The sequence below is a fragment of the Echinops telfairi genome, unplaced genomic scaffold (genome assembly GCF_000313985.2).
Source record: "Echinops telfairi isolate 266 unplaced genomic scaffold, ASM31398v2 ScPeMD7_2291;HRSCAF=2852, whole genome shotgun sequence".
NCBI lineage: Eukaryota > Metazoa > Chordata > Mammalia > Afrosoricida > Tenrecidae > Echinops > Echinops telfairi.
In genome coordinates this window covers 1,470,345-1,486,216 of record NW_022106189.1, presented here as the reverse complement: position 1 = coordinate 1,486,216, position 15,872 = coordinate 1,470,345, and the positions used below count along the sequence as shown (strand labels likewise).

Below are 15,872 nucleotides of genomic sequence, written 5' to 3'. Positions count from 1 at the left end.
TGTAGATATTCTATCCAGAGTGACCCGGAGCCTGCTGTCCGTGTAGATATTCTATCCAGAGTGACCCGGAGTCTGCTGTCCGTGTAGATATTCTATCGAGTGACCCGCAGCCTGCTGTCCGTGAAGATATTCTATCCAGAAAGAAGAGTCTGCTGTCCATGTAGATATTCTATCCAGAGTGACTAAATTCTGTTATTGGTGCTTTAATATTGCCTTTTTGTGGTGTTTTAGGATATAATGACTTTAAATTTACATTACATATTTTTTTCAGGTCCTTCAAATTTAGAAAGACCATCTGTACCCAGAACAGAAAACCTACAATGTCTTACATTTAATGTTCTGTTAAACTGAATTCCTGTTCCCTTCCAAGCTACAAACAAAACACATTTTACTTATTTTTTTAGATGCTCACTATATTGAATAACTTTAAAAAAATCATAGAGGAGGAAGAAATGGAGTCAGCACCCCATCAGATTGTTGCAGTTGGCGTTCACTGGAACAAGCACATAGAGAATCTAATCAAGGAATTCATGTGCGACCCCTACCTCGTGCTCACCGCCTTGGAAGAGGCTGCCCTGTATGGCCGGGTCCAGCAGGTAATGTGTCCATGTGTGCATATCCTTTGGGGGTATAGAGAACAGGTAAGCACAAGCCAAGATGCCTGTATTTCGTGGCTTTTTAAAAAACAAACAAACATTTTATTGACAAATTCATTTATCACACAATTCAGTGGTTTAAATATATTGTAAAGAGCTATCACCACAATCCATTTTAGAACATTTTCTTCATTCTTGTATCTATTTTTATTAGCTCCCCATTAACCCCTAACACCACCTTCCCATTCCAGAAACCTAACGAACTATTGATCTAGTCACTGTCTAGGTGGATTGTCTATTCTGGACTTCATATAAAAAACCCTAACAGTGAGAACAAAATAAAAGATAGAAAAGCCTTAATCCCCAAAAGCAGAAGATTAATGGAGGCTAGGACAAGTTGAAGATGGGCCAAAAGGGAACCAAATGATCACGTTGAGTATTAACTATATCTTTAGTAATCCCCTCTCCAATGCAGTCTGTGGGCAAGGCTATTCACACCCCTGGTCAATGGACTGGCCCAAGGGCTTCCAACGGAGGCATAATTCATGTGGAGACTGCCATTGCATTTGGGGTCTGGACTCATTCATGTTGTTGTTGCGGCTGTTGGTTCCAGCTCATAGGCACCCCTGTACAACAGACGGCAACACTGCCTGGTCGTGTGTCATCCTCACAGTTGTTAGGTTTGAGCTTATTGCTGCAGCCTCTGTATCAGTCCACCGTGTCAAGGGTCTGCCTCTTTCTCGCTGCCCCTCTACTTTGCCAAGCATGATGTCTTTCTCCTGACAACATGCCCAAAGAACTTGAGACTGAGTCTCCCCATTCTTGTGTTTTCTGGGGAGCATTCTGGCTGTTTCTCTTCCAAGACAGATTTGTTGGTTCTTTTGGCAGCCCGTGGTGCTTTATTCTTCGCCAGCACCATCATTGAAATGTATCCGTTTTTCAGTCTGCCTCGTTCAGTGTCCAACTTTCACATGCCTATATGAATCCGGCGCACCTTAGTCCTCAAAGTCCCATTCTTGCTGTTTAATGCTGTAAAGAGGTCAGGCAGCAGACTGGCTCGGTGCAACGCATCTTTTGATGCCTTGACTGCTGCCTTCTTGGAGCATTGATTGGGGATCCAAGCAAGACAGAGTCATTGACAACCTCGGCCTTTCTTTCATTGATCAGGATGTAGGGTTGTTGGTCCAGTTGTGAGGATTTTGTTCTCTTTACATTGAGTTGTTATCTCCACTGAAAGCTGCAAGCAGTGCTCCTCATCAGCACCTGCTTTTCACGTCCCCCTTCCTGCCAGCTACCTGACTTGTGCCATCTGCAGGTCTCAGGTGGTGAACACGCCAGTCCTGATGCCACATTCTTCTTCATAGAATCCAGCTTCTCTGATGATTTGCTCAGCTTACAGGTTGAATAATTAAGGTGCTGCACACCTTTCCTGATTTTAAATCATGCAGAATTCCCTTGTTCTATTCACTCAACTGCTTCTTGATCCATTTACAGGTGAACATGTTATGAATTTACACCGTATCTGTCGTTTACTCTTCAGGTTGTGCGTCTTTGTCTAGAAAGTGAGAAAACTTCCACTTTACTTCATACGCTGGATTTCATTCCAAGTCACGCCCAAAAGACCTTGGTCTTCACCTGCTCTGTGGCCGAAACAGAAATAGTGTGTAAGGTGAGCTCATCCACACGTACCGACAGCCCCCGACCCCATGCTTGGAAGTCGGATGATAGATGGCGAAAGTTACCAGCACAGTTAAAAACGCAGCAGAGAAACGAGGTGGATGCGGGCTCGCTGCAGGAAGTGATGGCGGGAGGAGAGAGGCAGGCAGGGACCAGACTTCCCATAGACAGGAAGGTTTCCCACTGGGGTAGCATTGTCACGGCTGCCTGTTACCAGGACCTCCTTTATAAAGACATGCCAGTGTGCTCTGTACACTCGGCTGAAGAAGATAGCAGGAGAAGTATGATCATGCCACCACAAAAGTCAGACAGGGAGGGTCAGGATTTATTCAACATAGCCTAATTTTTTATAAATTGGTGCTAAAAATGTAAAAGCACATGGCTCAGTAGAGCATCTACCTCAACAATAAGTTTCACAGACTTGTAGCTAAAGGCTTCTGTTTACTGTAAAAAAAACCACTTAAACTCACTGCCACGGAGCCAATGCCGATTCATAGTGAACCTATAAGACAGGAGAGAACTGCTCCTGTGAGTTTCGAGACTAACTATGTACAGGAAGTAGAAAGCCCGTCTTTATCCTGACCTGCAAGCTGCAGGTGGTTTCAAACTGCTGACCTTGAAGTTAGCAGCCCACCTTAACACTATGCCACCAGGGTGCCTTCTGTGTACCATGTGTACCATGTATTTGATGTCTGTGTAGGCACATGTGTAAACATGTATGTATGTATGTGTTTAAGAAGGGCAAAAGTTAGCAAAAACGTGTTTATTTTACTTGCACAAATTTGTGTATTAGAAATCCACTGCCATCAAATCAGTTCTGACTCATAGCAACCTTAGAGGGGGTTTCTGAGACCGAATCTTTGTAGGAGCGGACCTGCTCATCTCTTTCCCGCAAAGCACTGGGATTAGCAGTCCAGTCCCTAGCCCACAGAACCTGCAGGACTCCTTAAGCAATCAGGAACGTTTGGAACTGTGCATCTGAGAACCTGTCGTCATTTCATTCTCTAGAGCCCCTGGGCCAGTGAGATTGTAACTGATAGTTGAGCCTCCAGGTGCCTCCACAGTCTGCTCTCCTATAAATCTGGCAGTCTCACGGGAGAACTGAGGCCTGATCCTGAGAGCATCATAGCCCAGCACGCTCTCCCCAGCAACACGGGATCGCCGGGAGTTGAAGCAACTTGATGGTAGCGGATTTGGTTTTTTAATATTGATAACTGCTAGCTCCAAGCTTATGGGTCTGACTGAATTGGCCTCTTTGGTTTCATCTCTAGGTAGTAGAAAGCAATTCAATATTTTGCTTGAAAATGCATAAGGAAATGGTTTTTAACTTAAAAAGTGTTTCAGAACAGTGGAAGAAGAAGTTAAGTTCTGGCTCTCACATTGTATTGGGTAAGTGTTTTCTATTTGAATTTAGAGACGGTTGAGCTAATAGAAATCATACCTTCCTTTATATGAGATTAGGCCCAAAAGTATTGCTACAGAATTTTAAAACTAGAGCCCTTCATTAAACAAGAATATCAAAACTTGAAACTTGCTTATTTGACACCTCCTCCATCTAGGTCTACACACTTCTGATGGTGGTGTTTCCATTTCTGACCCGTCCACCAAATATCCTTTGACCTTCAGTCTATACCACATCAGAAATACACTTCTGGCATCCTCGAAGGAGTCAAAAAAAAATGTTATTTTTCGGTATCTTTTGAGTTGGGGAAACAAAATGAAGTCGAAGGGTCAAGATCAGGGCGGTAGGGTGGATGGGTAATGTTTCCTAATGACATTTTTCACTGGACAGCTCTTACCACCCTTGTACCACCCTTGAAGAGTAAGCCAGGTTCATTATGATGGGGGAAAAACTTTCTTTTTTAAAATCACTTTATTGGGGGCTCGTACAGCTCTTATCACAATCCACACATACATCCATTATGTCAAGCACATTTGTACATTTTTGCCATCATCATTTTCAAAACGTTTTCTTTCTACTTGAGCCCTTGGTATCAGCTCATTTTTTTCCCTCCCTCCCCCACCCTTCCTCCCTCACAAACCCTTGATAATTTATAATTTTTTTTTTTTATGTCTTAGGCTGACCGATGTCTCCTTTGACCCTTTTCTGTTGTCCGTCCCCCTGGGAGGGGGTTATCTGTAGATCATTGTGATCAGTTTCCCTCTTTCAATCCCACCTTCCCCTTAGCCTCCTAGTATCGCTATTCCCATTATTGGTCCTGAGGGGTTTATCTGCCCTGGATTCCCTGTGTTGCAGCTCTTATTTATACCGGTGTACATGCTCTGGTCTAATTGGATTTTTAAGGTAGAATTGGGTTCATGATAGTGGGATGGGGGGAGGAAGCATTAAAGAACTGGAAGAAAGTTGTATGTTTAGTCAGTGCTATACTACACCCTGACCGTATCTGACCCTTCTGTGAGGGGATGTCCAATTGTCTACAGATGTGCTTTGGGTCTCCACTCCGCCCTCCTCCTCATTCACATTGATATGATTTTTTTTTCTTTGATGCCTGAGGAGGAAAAACTTTTCCTGATCTATTGCTCAGCAGTACGATTTTCCATTTTTTAAAAACTTCTTAATAAACTATCATGGTCATTCTGCATCCTTCGAGAAAATCTGTCAAGTTTTCTATTTGGAAATCTGGGGGGGAAAACACAAAAAACAGTCACCACAGTACAAGCCTCCAATAAATTGATTTTTTTTCTTAAATAGCCACCACAACCTTCTGAGCCGACTTCTCTGCCTTGAGTTTAACTGGCCCAGCAGAACCCCTTGGGAGCCAGTTTTGAATTGAACCCTGTGCTCTGGACCACACTCATAAATCCACATCTCATCCCCTCACATAGTCCTCGTTAAGTCTGATCTTCTTTAAAAGATGAGTGGAGAGAGCATGTTTTTGAGCTATCTGATCTTTGAGCTGAAAGCTTGCTGAGGTCCAAATGTTCCCTTAGAATGGAAGATGCTGAACCTGTGAGATCCCAACCTCAGTTGTTGTCACGTCAGTGGAAAGGCAACCAGTATCTGGACGTCAGCCACAGTTCCTTCCTTCTTCAAGGTTAACAGTTTGCCCTTAGCTCAGCCTTGAGGTCTTGGTAAAGTAAGAGGGTCAGTGGACAAAGAGGAAACTCCTCAAGGAGATGGACTGATAGGATGAGTACAACATTGGGTTCAAACGAGACTAAGTCAAGTTTACTACAGACAGCACTTGTCTCCAGTCTCCCACTGGTTCCAAAGACATGTTTAAGCGCATGTTTTATAATAAACCCATGCAGTGAACTGTAGCCCTCTTAGCAATACCCTCACATATCTCGTGTCCAAATTGACAGTTCACATAATTACTGAGGTGTACTAGTGGTGTTCATTTCTAAATGAAAACCTCCCATACAGTTTTGACTTTGAGGTGGATTTAAGGGGCCCCCGGGCTCTCAGATCAGTAGGCAGTGACTCTTAGTCTAGAAATGCTTCCTGGAGTTCCAGCTACAGTCACTGTCATAATTAAAAACAACACAAAGATTCTACGTACCAATATTCCTGTACATCTCACATGCCACAGCAACATGCGTATGCACCGCCAGTGAAACATGGTCCGAAATGATGATTGAACGTGTTGCCGTGTTAGAATTGTAAAAGTGTAAACAGTAAGTGAAAAATGGATGAGCAGCTGGACTTGTGATAGAATGGAGATTTTCTCTTTTATTTCCCCATGCTGACAGGGAGATAGATCCCTGTTCTCTGGGATGCAGTTCCTGGGAATGGTGGGGAACGGCAGAACAGGCCCTGCGCGGGAGAGGTGAAATGCAATAGGGGATGTGATCAGGTCTGGGCATTGGGACTCCTCTGGAAGGTGAGGTCTCATGCAGCCTGAGGTGACCTTGTTGGGCTCCTTTCCCCAGCTCTCACCGATGACTGCATACCTCTTCTGGCCATCACCGATGCCACCTGTGTGATTCACTTCAGCTTCCCTTCCTCACCCAGAGTTTTTGGTGGGCGTCTGTATTGCATGTCTGATCATTTCCAGAGTGGACCAGAGCAGGTTTGATTACTTTTTTCCCTTACCGCCCATTGCCTCCATCCGTGCACTGAGGGATCCAGGGTGCAGAGTGCTCAGCTGCAGACACTACATTGGTGACCCACTTCCTTTCTCCTCCCTGGTTTAAAGGGTTCACTTCCAGAGCAGGGAGCCAGGAGAACCAAATCTGTCTTGCTGCTCACGGAGAGAAACGCATGCCACGCGGTTGGTGTCCTGCGCTACTTGGAGCGGGCAGATGCCCAAATCCCGTCGGAGCTGTATGAGTTCACCGCAGGGGTTCTGGAAGCCAAAGAACATGAAAAAGCCAAGAGGCCTCTCTGTCCATATCTTAAGGCTTTTGGTTTTTGCAAGTAAGTCAGCCTTCTTTGTTTAAAAAAAAAAAGTGCCCTATAACGTAGCTCGCAGTGTACAGACAGGAATCGGTAATTATCTGTGCACCTATCCAACCAGCACCCAGCTCTTCAGGGAGCACCCTGATGACATGTGTAAGTACATCACAATTATATATCCACCCTCCCGTTAGTGGGCTTTGTGACTGTGTGTATGTCTCATAGTCAGAAAGACACCCCTTTCTCTTGAGCAGTGCAGGGCAGTGAGTTATTTAATGTGGCGGCTCTATAGCCATAGCCATTTGTGCTCTAACCAAATGACCTTCGTTTTCCTCAGGTCTGGGTTAGAAGGAGGGGAAGATTGAGTGGGTTATATGATTCAGCTGTGCATGATTGTCAACAGGGTTAATGATGGTTGCCATTCTGCTGGGTGGAGCAATCTCAGAAGCAGAAGGTCAGGGGATTTTGCTACCAGCAAGAGAGGACAGCCAGAAGGGGAGCACGTTGTTTGGACCCCAAGACCCTTGGACATCTCGAGCCTTCTTGATCCAGCAGACAGGATTAAGTACACTTAATTCAGGGAGCTGGGTTTTCTGACCCATATAGCTGCAGTTGAGTGTCTTCAAGTTGAGGCTTATAGTGGAGGGGTGTGCCCTTTGAGCATTTATTAGTAGCCCTAAAAGAACTTTGTAACATTGCTGGAGCAGCCAGAGGCCAGGCCAGGAGGCTGAGAGCCAGGTGGAAGTTTGCTTGCGGGCACAGTGAAAAACTATCCTGACCATTTCTTACCTGAACTCTAATGTGTGTGTAAATGTCCTTAATAACTCCCTTAACCTCTCATACTGTTTGTGAGGTCTCCGTGGGAGGAGGGTTGGAAGGTGGGATCCTCTCTAACTTCAGCCTCATGGAAATGGACCTTAGGGCATTGTGGATATAGACTTTGCAGCAAGTTTGCTCTTTGTTTGTGTTTTCATAGACATTTTAGAATCAGCTTCTCAATTTTTGGGAAAACCGTGGTGGCATTTTTATAGGGATTTTGCGTTATTTCTGTGGGTTGATTTGGAAAGTTTGTCCTGCTAACAATCATGGGGGCCTGCCTCCCTCAGCTCAACATAACGCCAGTGCTTGAAAGATGGATGGCAGGGGGTGGGGTAGAAGGTGTCTGCTGCACATTGGATTCAGCTTAATTTTAAGGTCACTGTTGACCTTAACTCTTACGACTTACGGTCCATCGAGCAGTTATTTCCATTGTGCCTTTATGTAGAGTATTGACTTTTGAAACTTCCAACTATTTTTCAGTTTGGAATTGCAATTAAAACTTGAGATTTTAGAGGTCAATTGGCCTTTATTGTGGTTATACTGGTGTGTTTCTGTTCAGGGGTGTTTATTTTGGAATTATATTTTTGTTCATTTATATAATGCCTGTAAGATTGTATGGAGCCAATTAAATAACTATTTCCCTTCATCTTACTCCATGATCATTATAGTTCAGGACCCCTTTCCATCATTCCAGGAGCGTTGGTGGCATTGTGTGTTGCTAACTGCAAGGTCAGCAGTTTGAAACCACCGGCCTTCCTGTGGGAGAAAGATAAGACTTTTTACTCAGAAACCCATTCTTTCTTCATTCTCTTACCTATCGTCAGTGCCATCTAAAGTCTTTCATATGGTTATTGAATTTTAAGGATGGTTGGAATGAAAGCTTTTCGATTTCCATTGCAGGTTCATTTTCCTGAAGAATACTTAAGAATTCATGATAACAATGATTACTGGGGTTATTCCTTCTCCTAGTTTTAAAGCCCACTTGCTCTTTTTCAGAGACAAAAGGATCTGTCCCGATCGACACTGCATTAATCCAGAAGTGGATGTGCCAAGGAGATTATCTAACCACGCACTGCCAGCATCTGGGTACATTAAAGTAGGTCTCGTGAAAGTGATAAAATTCTCGGCTCTTCGTCGGAAATAGTGAGGCTTCCAGTGGGCAGTCTTAGTGCACCATGTGGCCGTAGACATTTGGGAACTTACAAAATTCCTGTGTCAATACCCTAGCTATTTAAGAAACCAAGGCCAGATTGGAAAGAGGGTAACCCTTCACAGTTTAGGAATTTTTCTAGTTGTGTTTTCAGAAAATGTAAAGACTTCTTTCTTAAAATATAAATATCTTGTATATGTAAATATATATCCTTACTATATATACAAAACATAAATATATCTCTACTATATAGATCTACACACGTGTGCGCACACATACCATAGTGTTTTAGGATAACACACATCCGCTGTTGCCATGGTGAGGGCCTCTCCCATCCGTGTGAGAAAAGAGGCCCCAGGAGTTAGATGGAGAAGAGGAAGTTGTGACTGAGGTGGGAATTCAAGAGTCAGAAAAGATGGCGTTGGGGTCTTCAAGGCTGCAAGAGAGTAGAATGGTGGGTCAGAGTTTGATCGTGATGTTTTGTTGGTATTTCCGGTAGGCCTTTGCCGGGGACTGTTGACTGTTGAGTTGTCCAGTGGGCTCCATGGCTTGTCTTTGTCCACACCCCCACTGCTGGAAGCTTGCGTTGTTTCCATCTGAGGAGGGTTGAAAGTAGCGCTGGATATGTTGACTCTGTTTCAGGTGATACCGTTTTACATTTCGACTGCAACAAGTTACTTTGGCCGTCTCATTGATAAATGTGTGGATCTGTATGAAACTCTGAATGCTGAGATGACTGAGTATTTTAAAGGCTGCAGTAATAAAATTATGGCCGAAAAGGTGGAGAAATTCGGGTTATATGGATTAGCAGAAAAAACACTTTTCTACAGGTAAAATGCCCATCTCTCAACGTTGTCACATGCAAGGTCTGACCCGATGGTATTGAGTTCCCATGTTTTCCCTGCTGTCTTTTCGACTTGCGTGTACACAAATGAGCCTGGCCGACCCCCGGCCACCTGGCACAGTTCTACATGTGACACTCCACCATTGGCTCCTGACCCCAGACCACAGGTAACATTGTAACAACTGGCGTGTATTGAGCAGCCACTGCATGCTACATACATTCTTGCGGAAACCCTAAGAAAAGAGCGTCATCCCCATTTTCCAGAGAAGGCCACGCCTGCTCGGAGAGCATGTGTGCCTGTCAAGGTCAGCTCCGCAATCGCGGGCGCCCACGGGCCTGCGTGCAGCCACGGCCCTTGACTGCCAGGCCTGGCGCCGTTCTTCGACCGTTTGGGAAATGTGATATGCTGTGTTCATTTCGTGGTGTTTTCAGTAAACGGACTGACTCTTTTCAAAAATACTGCATGCTATTTGCTATCTGTACACACTTTCTAAACATTTTTCAACAATTTCATTGGCGTATACATCGTATATCAGACAACTCAATAGTTCAGCCGTGTGAAGAGTGGTGCACTTTTCTTTGAAGGAGCCCCAGGAGTTCTGTGAGAGAGGGTCCCTGGTGATCTGCCAGTTTTGCTGTCCCACGGGCCCCCTGCACTATGAGCTGGAGTCTGCTCAAGGGCAGCCAGCCACACACTTTGACGGAAAAGGCCCCCAAGAAAATGCACTTGAAGGCCTTGGCTCCATTTCTAGGAGCGAGTCTCTCGGTCTAGGGGTCAGTGTGCACCTTGTGTGCATTAACACCCGGGTCGATGCAATGCTGCCCTCGCCAGTGTCTCTGTCACGCTGTTCCAGGGTTCAGGTGTTGGAGTTGAGCCAAAAAGAAGACGCGTGGGCTCTGGACAGTGTCCTTGTGAAGTTCATAGATGAAGGCAGGACGGGGCTCGTCACAAGAGACCAACTATTGCACCTCCCCGAAAGCTTCCATACCCTTCCCCCACAAGCTGTGGAGTTCATTGTTTGTAGGGTGAAACCAGCTGACAATGAAATGGAATGGAATCCAAAGGTGAGTAATTTGGTCTTTTTACACCTGAGTGTAAAGATGTTTAGACTATTTTTAGAATGTGTAGAATAACTTGAACTCAGAATTGGGAAAAGGAGGAGGCTTTGTACTCGGACACTCACAGGGCCATCCTGCACTGTCCTCTAGGCCGCCTGTGAGTCGGCACCAAGGGTGGCAGTGAGAACACAGAATTGAGGCTTGTCGTTGGAATTTGGAGTGTTGAGTGGGGGGATTTGAAATGGCAGTCAGCCTCAATCCCAGCCAGTGCAGGAGTGTCCCAGCAGCTGCTCCACAGAACCCCTCCCCGAACGTTTATTGAGGGACTTGTCACTGTTGCCGCCGGTATGAGTGCTCACAGACGTGGAACTAGCATAGAACACGGTGTGTGCTGAAGCCAACGTGGCTGCAGGTAAAAGTAAAAGAGGCCTTGTGCGCGCCTCCAAAAACAGACGCCCCAGAAAACCGAGCCGTGCAGACATGAAGAGACAGCCCATGGCCAGCAAGAAAGAAGGACCAGGAGTGAGACATGGCCAGGACCCGAGCCTTGACAGGCGCTGGGGAGCGGCTCTGAGACCTGGAGACGGCACAGGGCGTCCCAGCCCGTGGAATGAGTAAAGCTCAGTGAGTGCAGGAGGTGGGCTTGCAGAGCGGCTGCCATGTGGGCGTTTATCAGCATGAAAGGGTCTTAGAATGCTTGCCCGAGCAAGGCAGTGGTCAAGTGGCTCAGAGGTTGAGGACCAGGAGGCATATCTGCCAGCATAGCCGAGAAGAGGCATTATGGCCAAAATAACTGCATCCCTAGTATTTTGGAATCATTCTCCCTAATAAACCCTGCAGTTATAAAACAAAGCCAAACCAGATACCCCAGTCACAGGGGGCCAATGTGATTGGAAGCCTCTGGAGGGGTCAGCAGGATGGACGAGCACAGAGGGTGAGCCCGCAGCCAGACAAGCTTCCAGAGAAAGGGGCATTCCTCTGGACCCTGTGGGGACCTGGGGTGTCGCTGAGCAGAGCAGAAGGCAGAGAAGAGAGCCTGCACCCAGCCTTGAGCTCAGAGTGGTCTTGTGTGGGCTCGGGCGGCTGCCCAGGGCGGAGTGAGGGGACAGACAGACGGCACTGCTCTTCAGGGAGCCCTGTCCCCTGCTCTTCACAGGAAGGAAAGCTCAGTGGGGTACGATTCGAGCTGTGGGATACAGAGTAAGTTATCTCATTGGCACTGTGAAAACTTGGGTTCTAAATAAGGAAGTAAACAGGTAACTGTTTCCCCAATACAGAGTAGACCACAAACCTTGCTGTTGTGAGTTTAGTAGTAATGGCCTTTTAGTAAGAATCATTCTGTTTTCCGTTGTGCCAGAAATATGCACCAAGTGCCTATTGGTGGCCATTTCAGGGCAGAGCGCTTGCCTTGGGCACCACTTGGTTAGTTAAGGTGGCCGGCCCCTGTGTTGTGAAGAGCAGCCATCTTGGAAATGGGGAAGGTTGTCTGATGTGTGTACTTCCAAGTATCTATGCAGTTCAAGGAGGAAGGGAACGGTGTCATGGGCTGGGGTTGGGGACTGCCCCCTGCTCGGCACTAGTGAGGCTAGAGAGTGTTCACTGAGCGCTGCGGGTTGTGGCCCCGGGTGAGAGGATAGGGCTCCACAGTCAGGCAGTGTCCCTTTGCAGAGTGGCCTCATCACTGTGGCCTCCTCTGCCACGTCGTCACTGTCACTGCACTCCAGCAAGCCCAGTGGCACTGTGAGAGAGGAGGGAAGGCGCTGAGCTGGGAGGGGGACCTCGGCTGCCGCTCTGCACCTCCAGCGTGCTCCATCCTGCCCGAGGGACGGCAGATTTTGATAGAAGCCCAGGCCGCGTCCACCGGCCATGGAGAGCACGGTGCCAGCTGCGCTCAGGGCCCTCGTCACTCTTGGCTTTGTTTGTCTCCAGGTCACCAGGTACATTCATCACAAAATTACTGGAAAGGTGCATGACGCGAAAGTGGAACTGGCTTTGGGAAATACCATTTGGATCGATCCAATGGTAAGCATGCTGTTTCCTTAAGAAGAAATCTGTTCGCGTGGTCCTCACAACTGTCCACATCAGTTTAACAAGCATACACCTCACAGCCAGAAGTGCTGCTTGCCTCTCCGGGAGGGATCCTTGTCCGGGGCTCTGCTTTAGGGGGAACCGGCTTGGTCTGGGGTCATTTGGGTTATGAATTTGGTGGCAGGTTTCACTCGGTTTCTTAGGGAAGTATTTTACAGGATACCTGCCCACCCGCCCCTTCCCCCTGAAACTGAAGTTTTATGAAGCTATACTTCATGAGAGGCTTCGAAAAGTTCATAGGAAAACTCCAGCTCTTTTGATTTTGGAGAAAATGGACTGCTTTTGAACTATTGTAATTACATTTCATTTCATCAGCTTGGCGTCCAGCAGTCTAAACTATTCATCCAGCCCGCAGCAGTCCCTCACCTGCTCCGCTTTCTCTTCTCCCTCCGTGGAGGCCTGTCTTCCATTTCACCCGGCCACCCCCCACTGGCAGGCCGGCCTACAGCTTTCTTCCCTTCCCTTGCCGCCCCCCCCCCCCAGCAGTCTCCAGAGCCTGTCCCTTTGAGGGTGACCATCTGTAGTGTGTGTGTCTTCGTCTTAACTATTTTCTCCTTAAAATCGTGGTCTCAATATACTTGCCCTCCTCCTTCCTCACACACTTTCTGTAGCTCTCTCACCAGTGATCTTGTTTGCTGCTCTGTTGTGTTTGGATTTTTAAATGTTGATCACTAACTTCAGAGATTTCCTAATACAGCCCATCAGACTGGAGGCCCCAGGCCTCTGCCACTGACTTTCGTAAATGATCTCAAAGTCCTAGGGACCGCCTCGGAGTTCGCAGTTCGAGGATCCGAGTCTGGGCATTCATTCCAGGTCAGATTTGATGATGTTAGCAGTTTCTGCCCTGTGTATGCAGCACCTACTACGTGCTAGGACCTGGATTGGGCACTCAGGTCCCATCTCATGGACAGAACAAGCCAAGGGATGGTGGGGAGGGCATGGGGAGAGTGATGGCTTAATGGGGCCTCGGCTCTGCTCCACCAGCACCTCTCTCTCCCCTCTCCACTCGTCCCCCCATCAGAGTTTGCAGTTAGAGTTTCGAGGTACGAGATTTTCATGTTACAATTATTCATGGTACTTTAAGGAATTCCCTTCCTAAAAAACTTGCATGAAGGTTTTCTTTTACATTGTCGGGAGAGATTTTAACATGAAAGGGGGAAGCACATGTGAGATGTAAGGATAAGAAGAAAAGCTGTGGATGACCAACACAGGCAGAAGTGTCTGAGTCTTTGCTCGTGGGGTTGGGGGGGGGCGGGAATAGAAGCTTCCTTGAGCTGGGCTCTTTTTGCCCTAAGAGAATGAAGCAGAAGAAGCGCCACCTGGCAGACAGACACACAGTCCCCACTGAGACCAGAGGCGCTGGCCCCCACCCCCCACCCCGGCACTTCGTTGGTTCCCGCCTGTGCGCAGCAGCTCCGATCCTGCTGGGCGAGGCTGCCCCTCTCCAGTTCCAGCTGGTGTTCACCCAGAGGGTGCCCGCAGGCAGGCCCGGCCACACCCCCGCGGCAGCAGACTTGTGGGTTTTCACATTTGACCCCTTTTTGAGTTCAGTGTGTGGCTGTCGTTTCACATTCAGGCAGTCTGTTAGGTCAGCCTGGGGATGCTCTGTCTGCTGAGTTTGTTTTGTAAGTCAAAGTGCACGGGAACATTGGTTGTAGAAAAGACAGTTTCTGGAGGAGAGTGCCCAGCATGCAGGATTTAGGGGCACGAGGTAGGCCCTTTGCAGGCACCTGAGAGGGCTCAGTCCTGGGCCCTGCCACCTGGGCTGTCTGCTGCAGCCTGAGCCTTGGGCGCCTCCTCATGGAGAGAGGAGGTCCGAGGCAAGCAGAGTGTGGCCTTGATCTAAGGGGCAGTCTCTGGGAGCCGGCTGTGCTTATAAGACCAGTGACCACGGCCCTACCGGGGTGGGGGTTCAATCTGGTCAAACCACCTGAACATCCTGGGGCAGGAGGGCGCGCGTATGAAAGTGTTTGTGGGTCATTTAAATTTCAAGGTGTGATTCTTGCCAGTGTTGTACTTTTTCTTTTGACTCAGGTGCACATTACAAAACTTTCGAACTTGAGGACTTCTGTCATTGACTACAACGTTCGGGCCGAGATCCTGTCTCTGGGAATGGGCGTCGAGAACTCGGAGCACACAGAGCAGCTGAGGAAGTTGTGTGGAAGAGCAGAAATGCCGGCTGTGCCAGAAACTCTGTGAGTGGATTTTTCTCTCCCCGTGAAGGAGCGGCAGTGTGCAGATAGCACTCGCGAGCATTTTTTTTAACCAACGTGTAGGGAATAGTCTCCTGTCCCTCTGCCCGCATCACTTAGCTCCGCTGATGGTCGAGTCTTTCAGCTCTGCTTTGTCTGCTACAGCCGGCAGCCATGTCTTTGATAGGTGGGTGTGAGGTGCTGTAGTCACTTCCTGTCTACCACCAGCAAACACTGCGGCCCTGCGCCGTCCTCACAGCGTCCTTGTGCATGAGCCCATCTCGTGGAGGGCCTTCCCGCTCGCTGCCCTCTCTTTACTGAGCCCGATGCCCTTCTCCAGGGCCGGGTCTCCCCTGACAGCATGTCCAGACTACATGAGACGAAGTCATGCCATCCCGGCCTTCAGGGGCGCTCTGGCTGGACGTTTTCCAAGACAGGCTTGTTTATTCTTTGGCGGTCCACGGTACTTCCAGCACCAGTGTTCTTCACCAGAGGGGTTTTATGATACAAATGCAGAAGAATGAAGAGGAGGACCCTTACCTTACACCACTAAAAAAATAACTCAAAATGGATCCGTAGAACAAAATTTAAGGGCGAACACTGTAAAATGCTTAGCAGAAAACACCAGTGAACTTGGAGTGAGCAATCCTGTCTTAGCTGTGACCCAAAAAGCACAGGAAGTAAAAGAACAATGGACAAGCTGGACATCATCATAATTGTGTGCCTCAGGAGAGTGTAGACAACTCACAAAATGGGGGCGGGCCTGCTGGCCGAGAGGCTGCAGTCGGAGAACCCACAGAGCCGGTCTGCCTTCATAGTCGCTGTGAGTCGGCATCCACTCGCTGGCAGTGGTTTTGACAGATGAGTGTAAGGGTTTATACACAGCATACAAGGAGTTCCTGCAACTCAACAATAAAAAAATAATTCTGTTGAACATTGGCGAAGAACTTGAATCGATGTTTCGTCAGAGAAATTACAGAATGGTTGATAAGCACTTGAGAAGCTCAACGTAATCACTAGAGAAATACAGACCCAAAGCACAGTGAGATGCCGCTCACACCCATGAAGCTGGCTCGTATCAGAAACA

General features: G+C 47.6%; 1 protein-coding gene across 1 annotated transcript in view; it reads left to right on the top strand.

Moving 5' to 3' along the window:
• The window catches only part of TDRD12 (tudor domain containing 12), an 82,203-nt gene that overhangs the window by 60,690 nt on the left and 5,641 nt on the right, over positions 1 to 15,872 (top strand). Inside the window, exons 16-25 of the mRNA XM_013005202.2 lie at positions 405 to 596; positions 2,137 to 2,265; positions 3,545 to 3,662; positions 6,168 to 6,307; positions 6,434 to 6,654; positions 8,449 to 8,548; positions 9,245 to 9,432; positions 10,301 to 10,511; positions 12,435 to 12,527; positions 14,628 to 14,788. Of these exons, the coding sequence (XP_012860656.1) occupies positions 405 to 596; positions 2,137 to 2,265; positions 3,545 to 3,662; positions 6,168 to 6,307; positions 6,434 to 6,654; positions 8,449 to 8,548; positions 9,245 to 9,432; positions 10,301 to 10,511; positions 12,435 to 12,527; positions 14,628 to 14,788 (1,553 nt within the window). The remainder of the gene's footprint in view (positions 1 to 404; positions 597 to 2,136; positions 2,266 to 3,544; positions 3,663 to 6,167; positions 6,308 to 6,433; positions 6,655 to 8,448; positions 8,549 to 9,244; positions 9,433 to 10,300; positions 10,512 to 12,434; positions 12,528 to 14,627; positions 14,789 to 15,872) is intronic.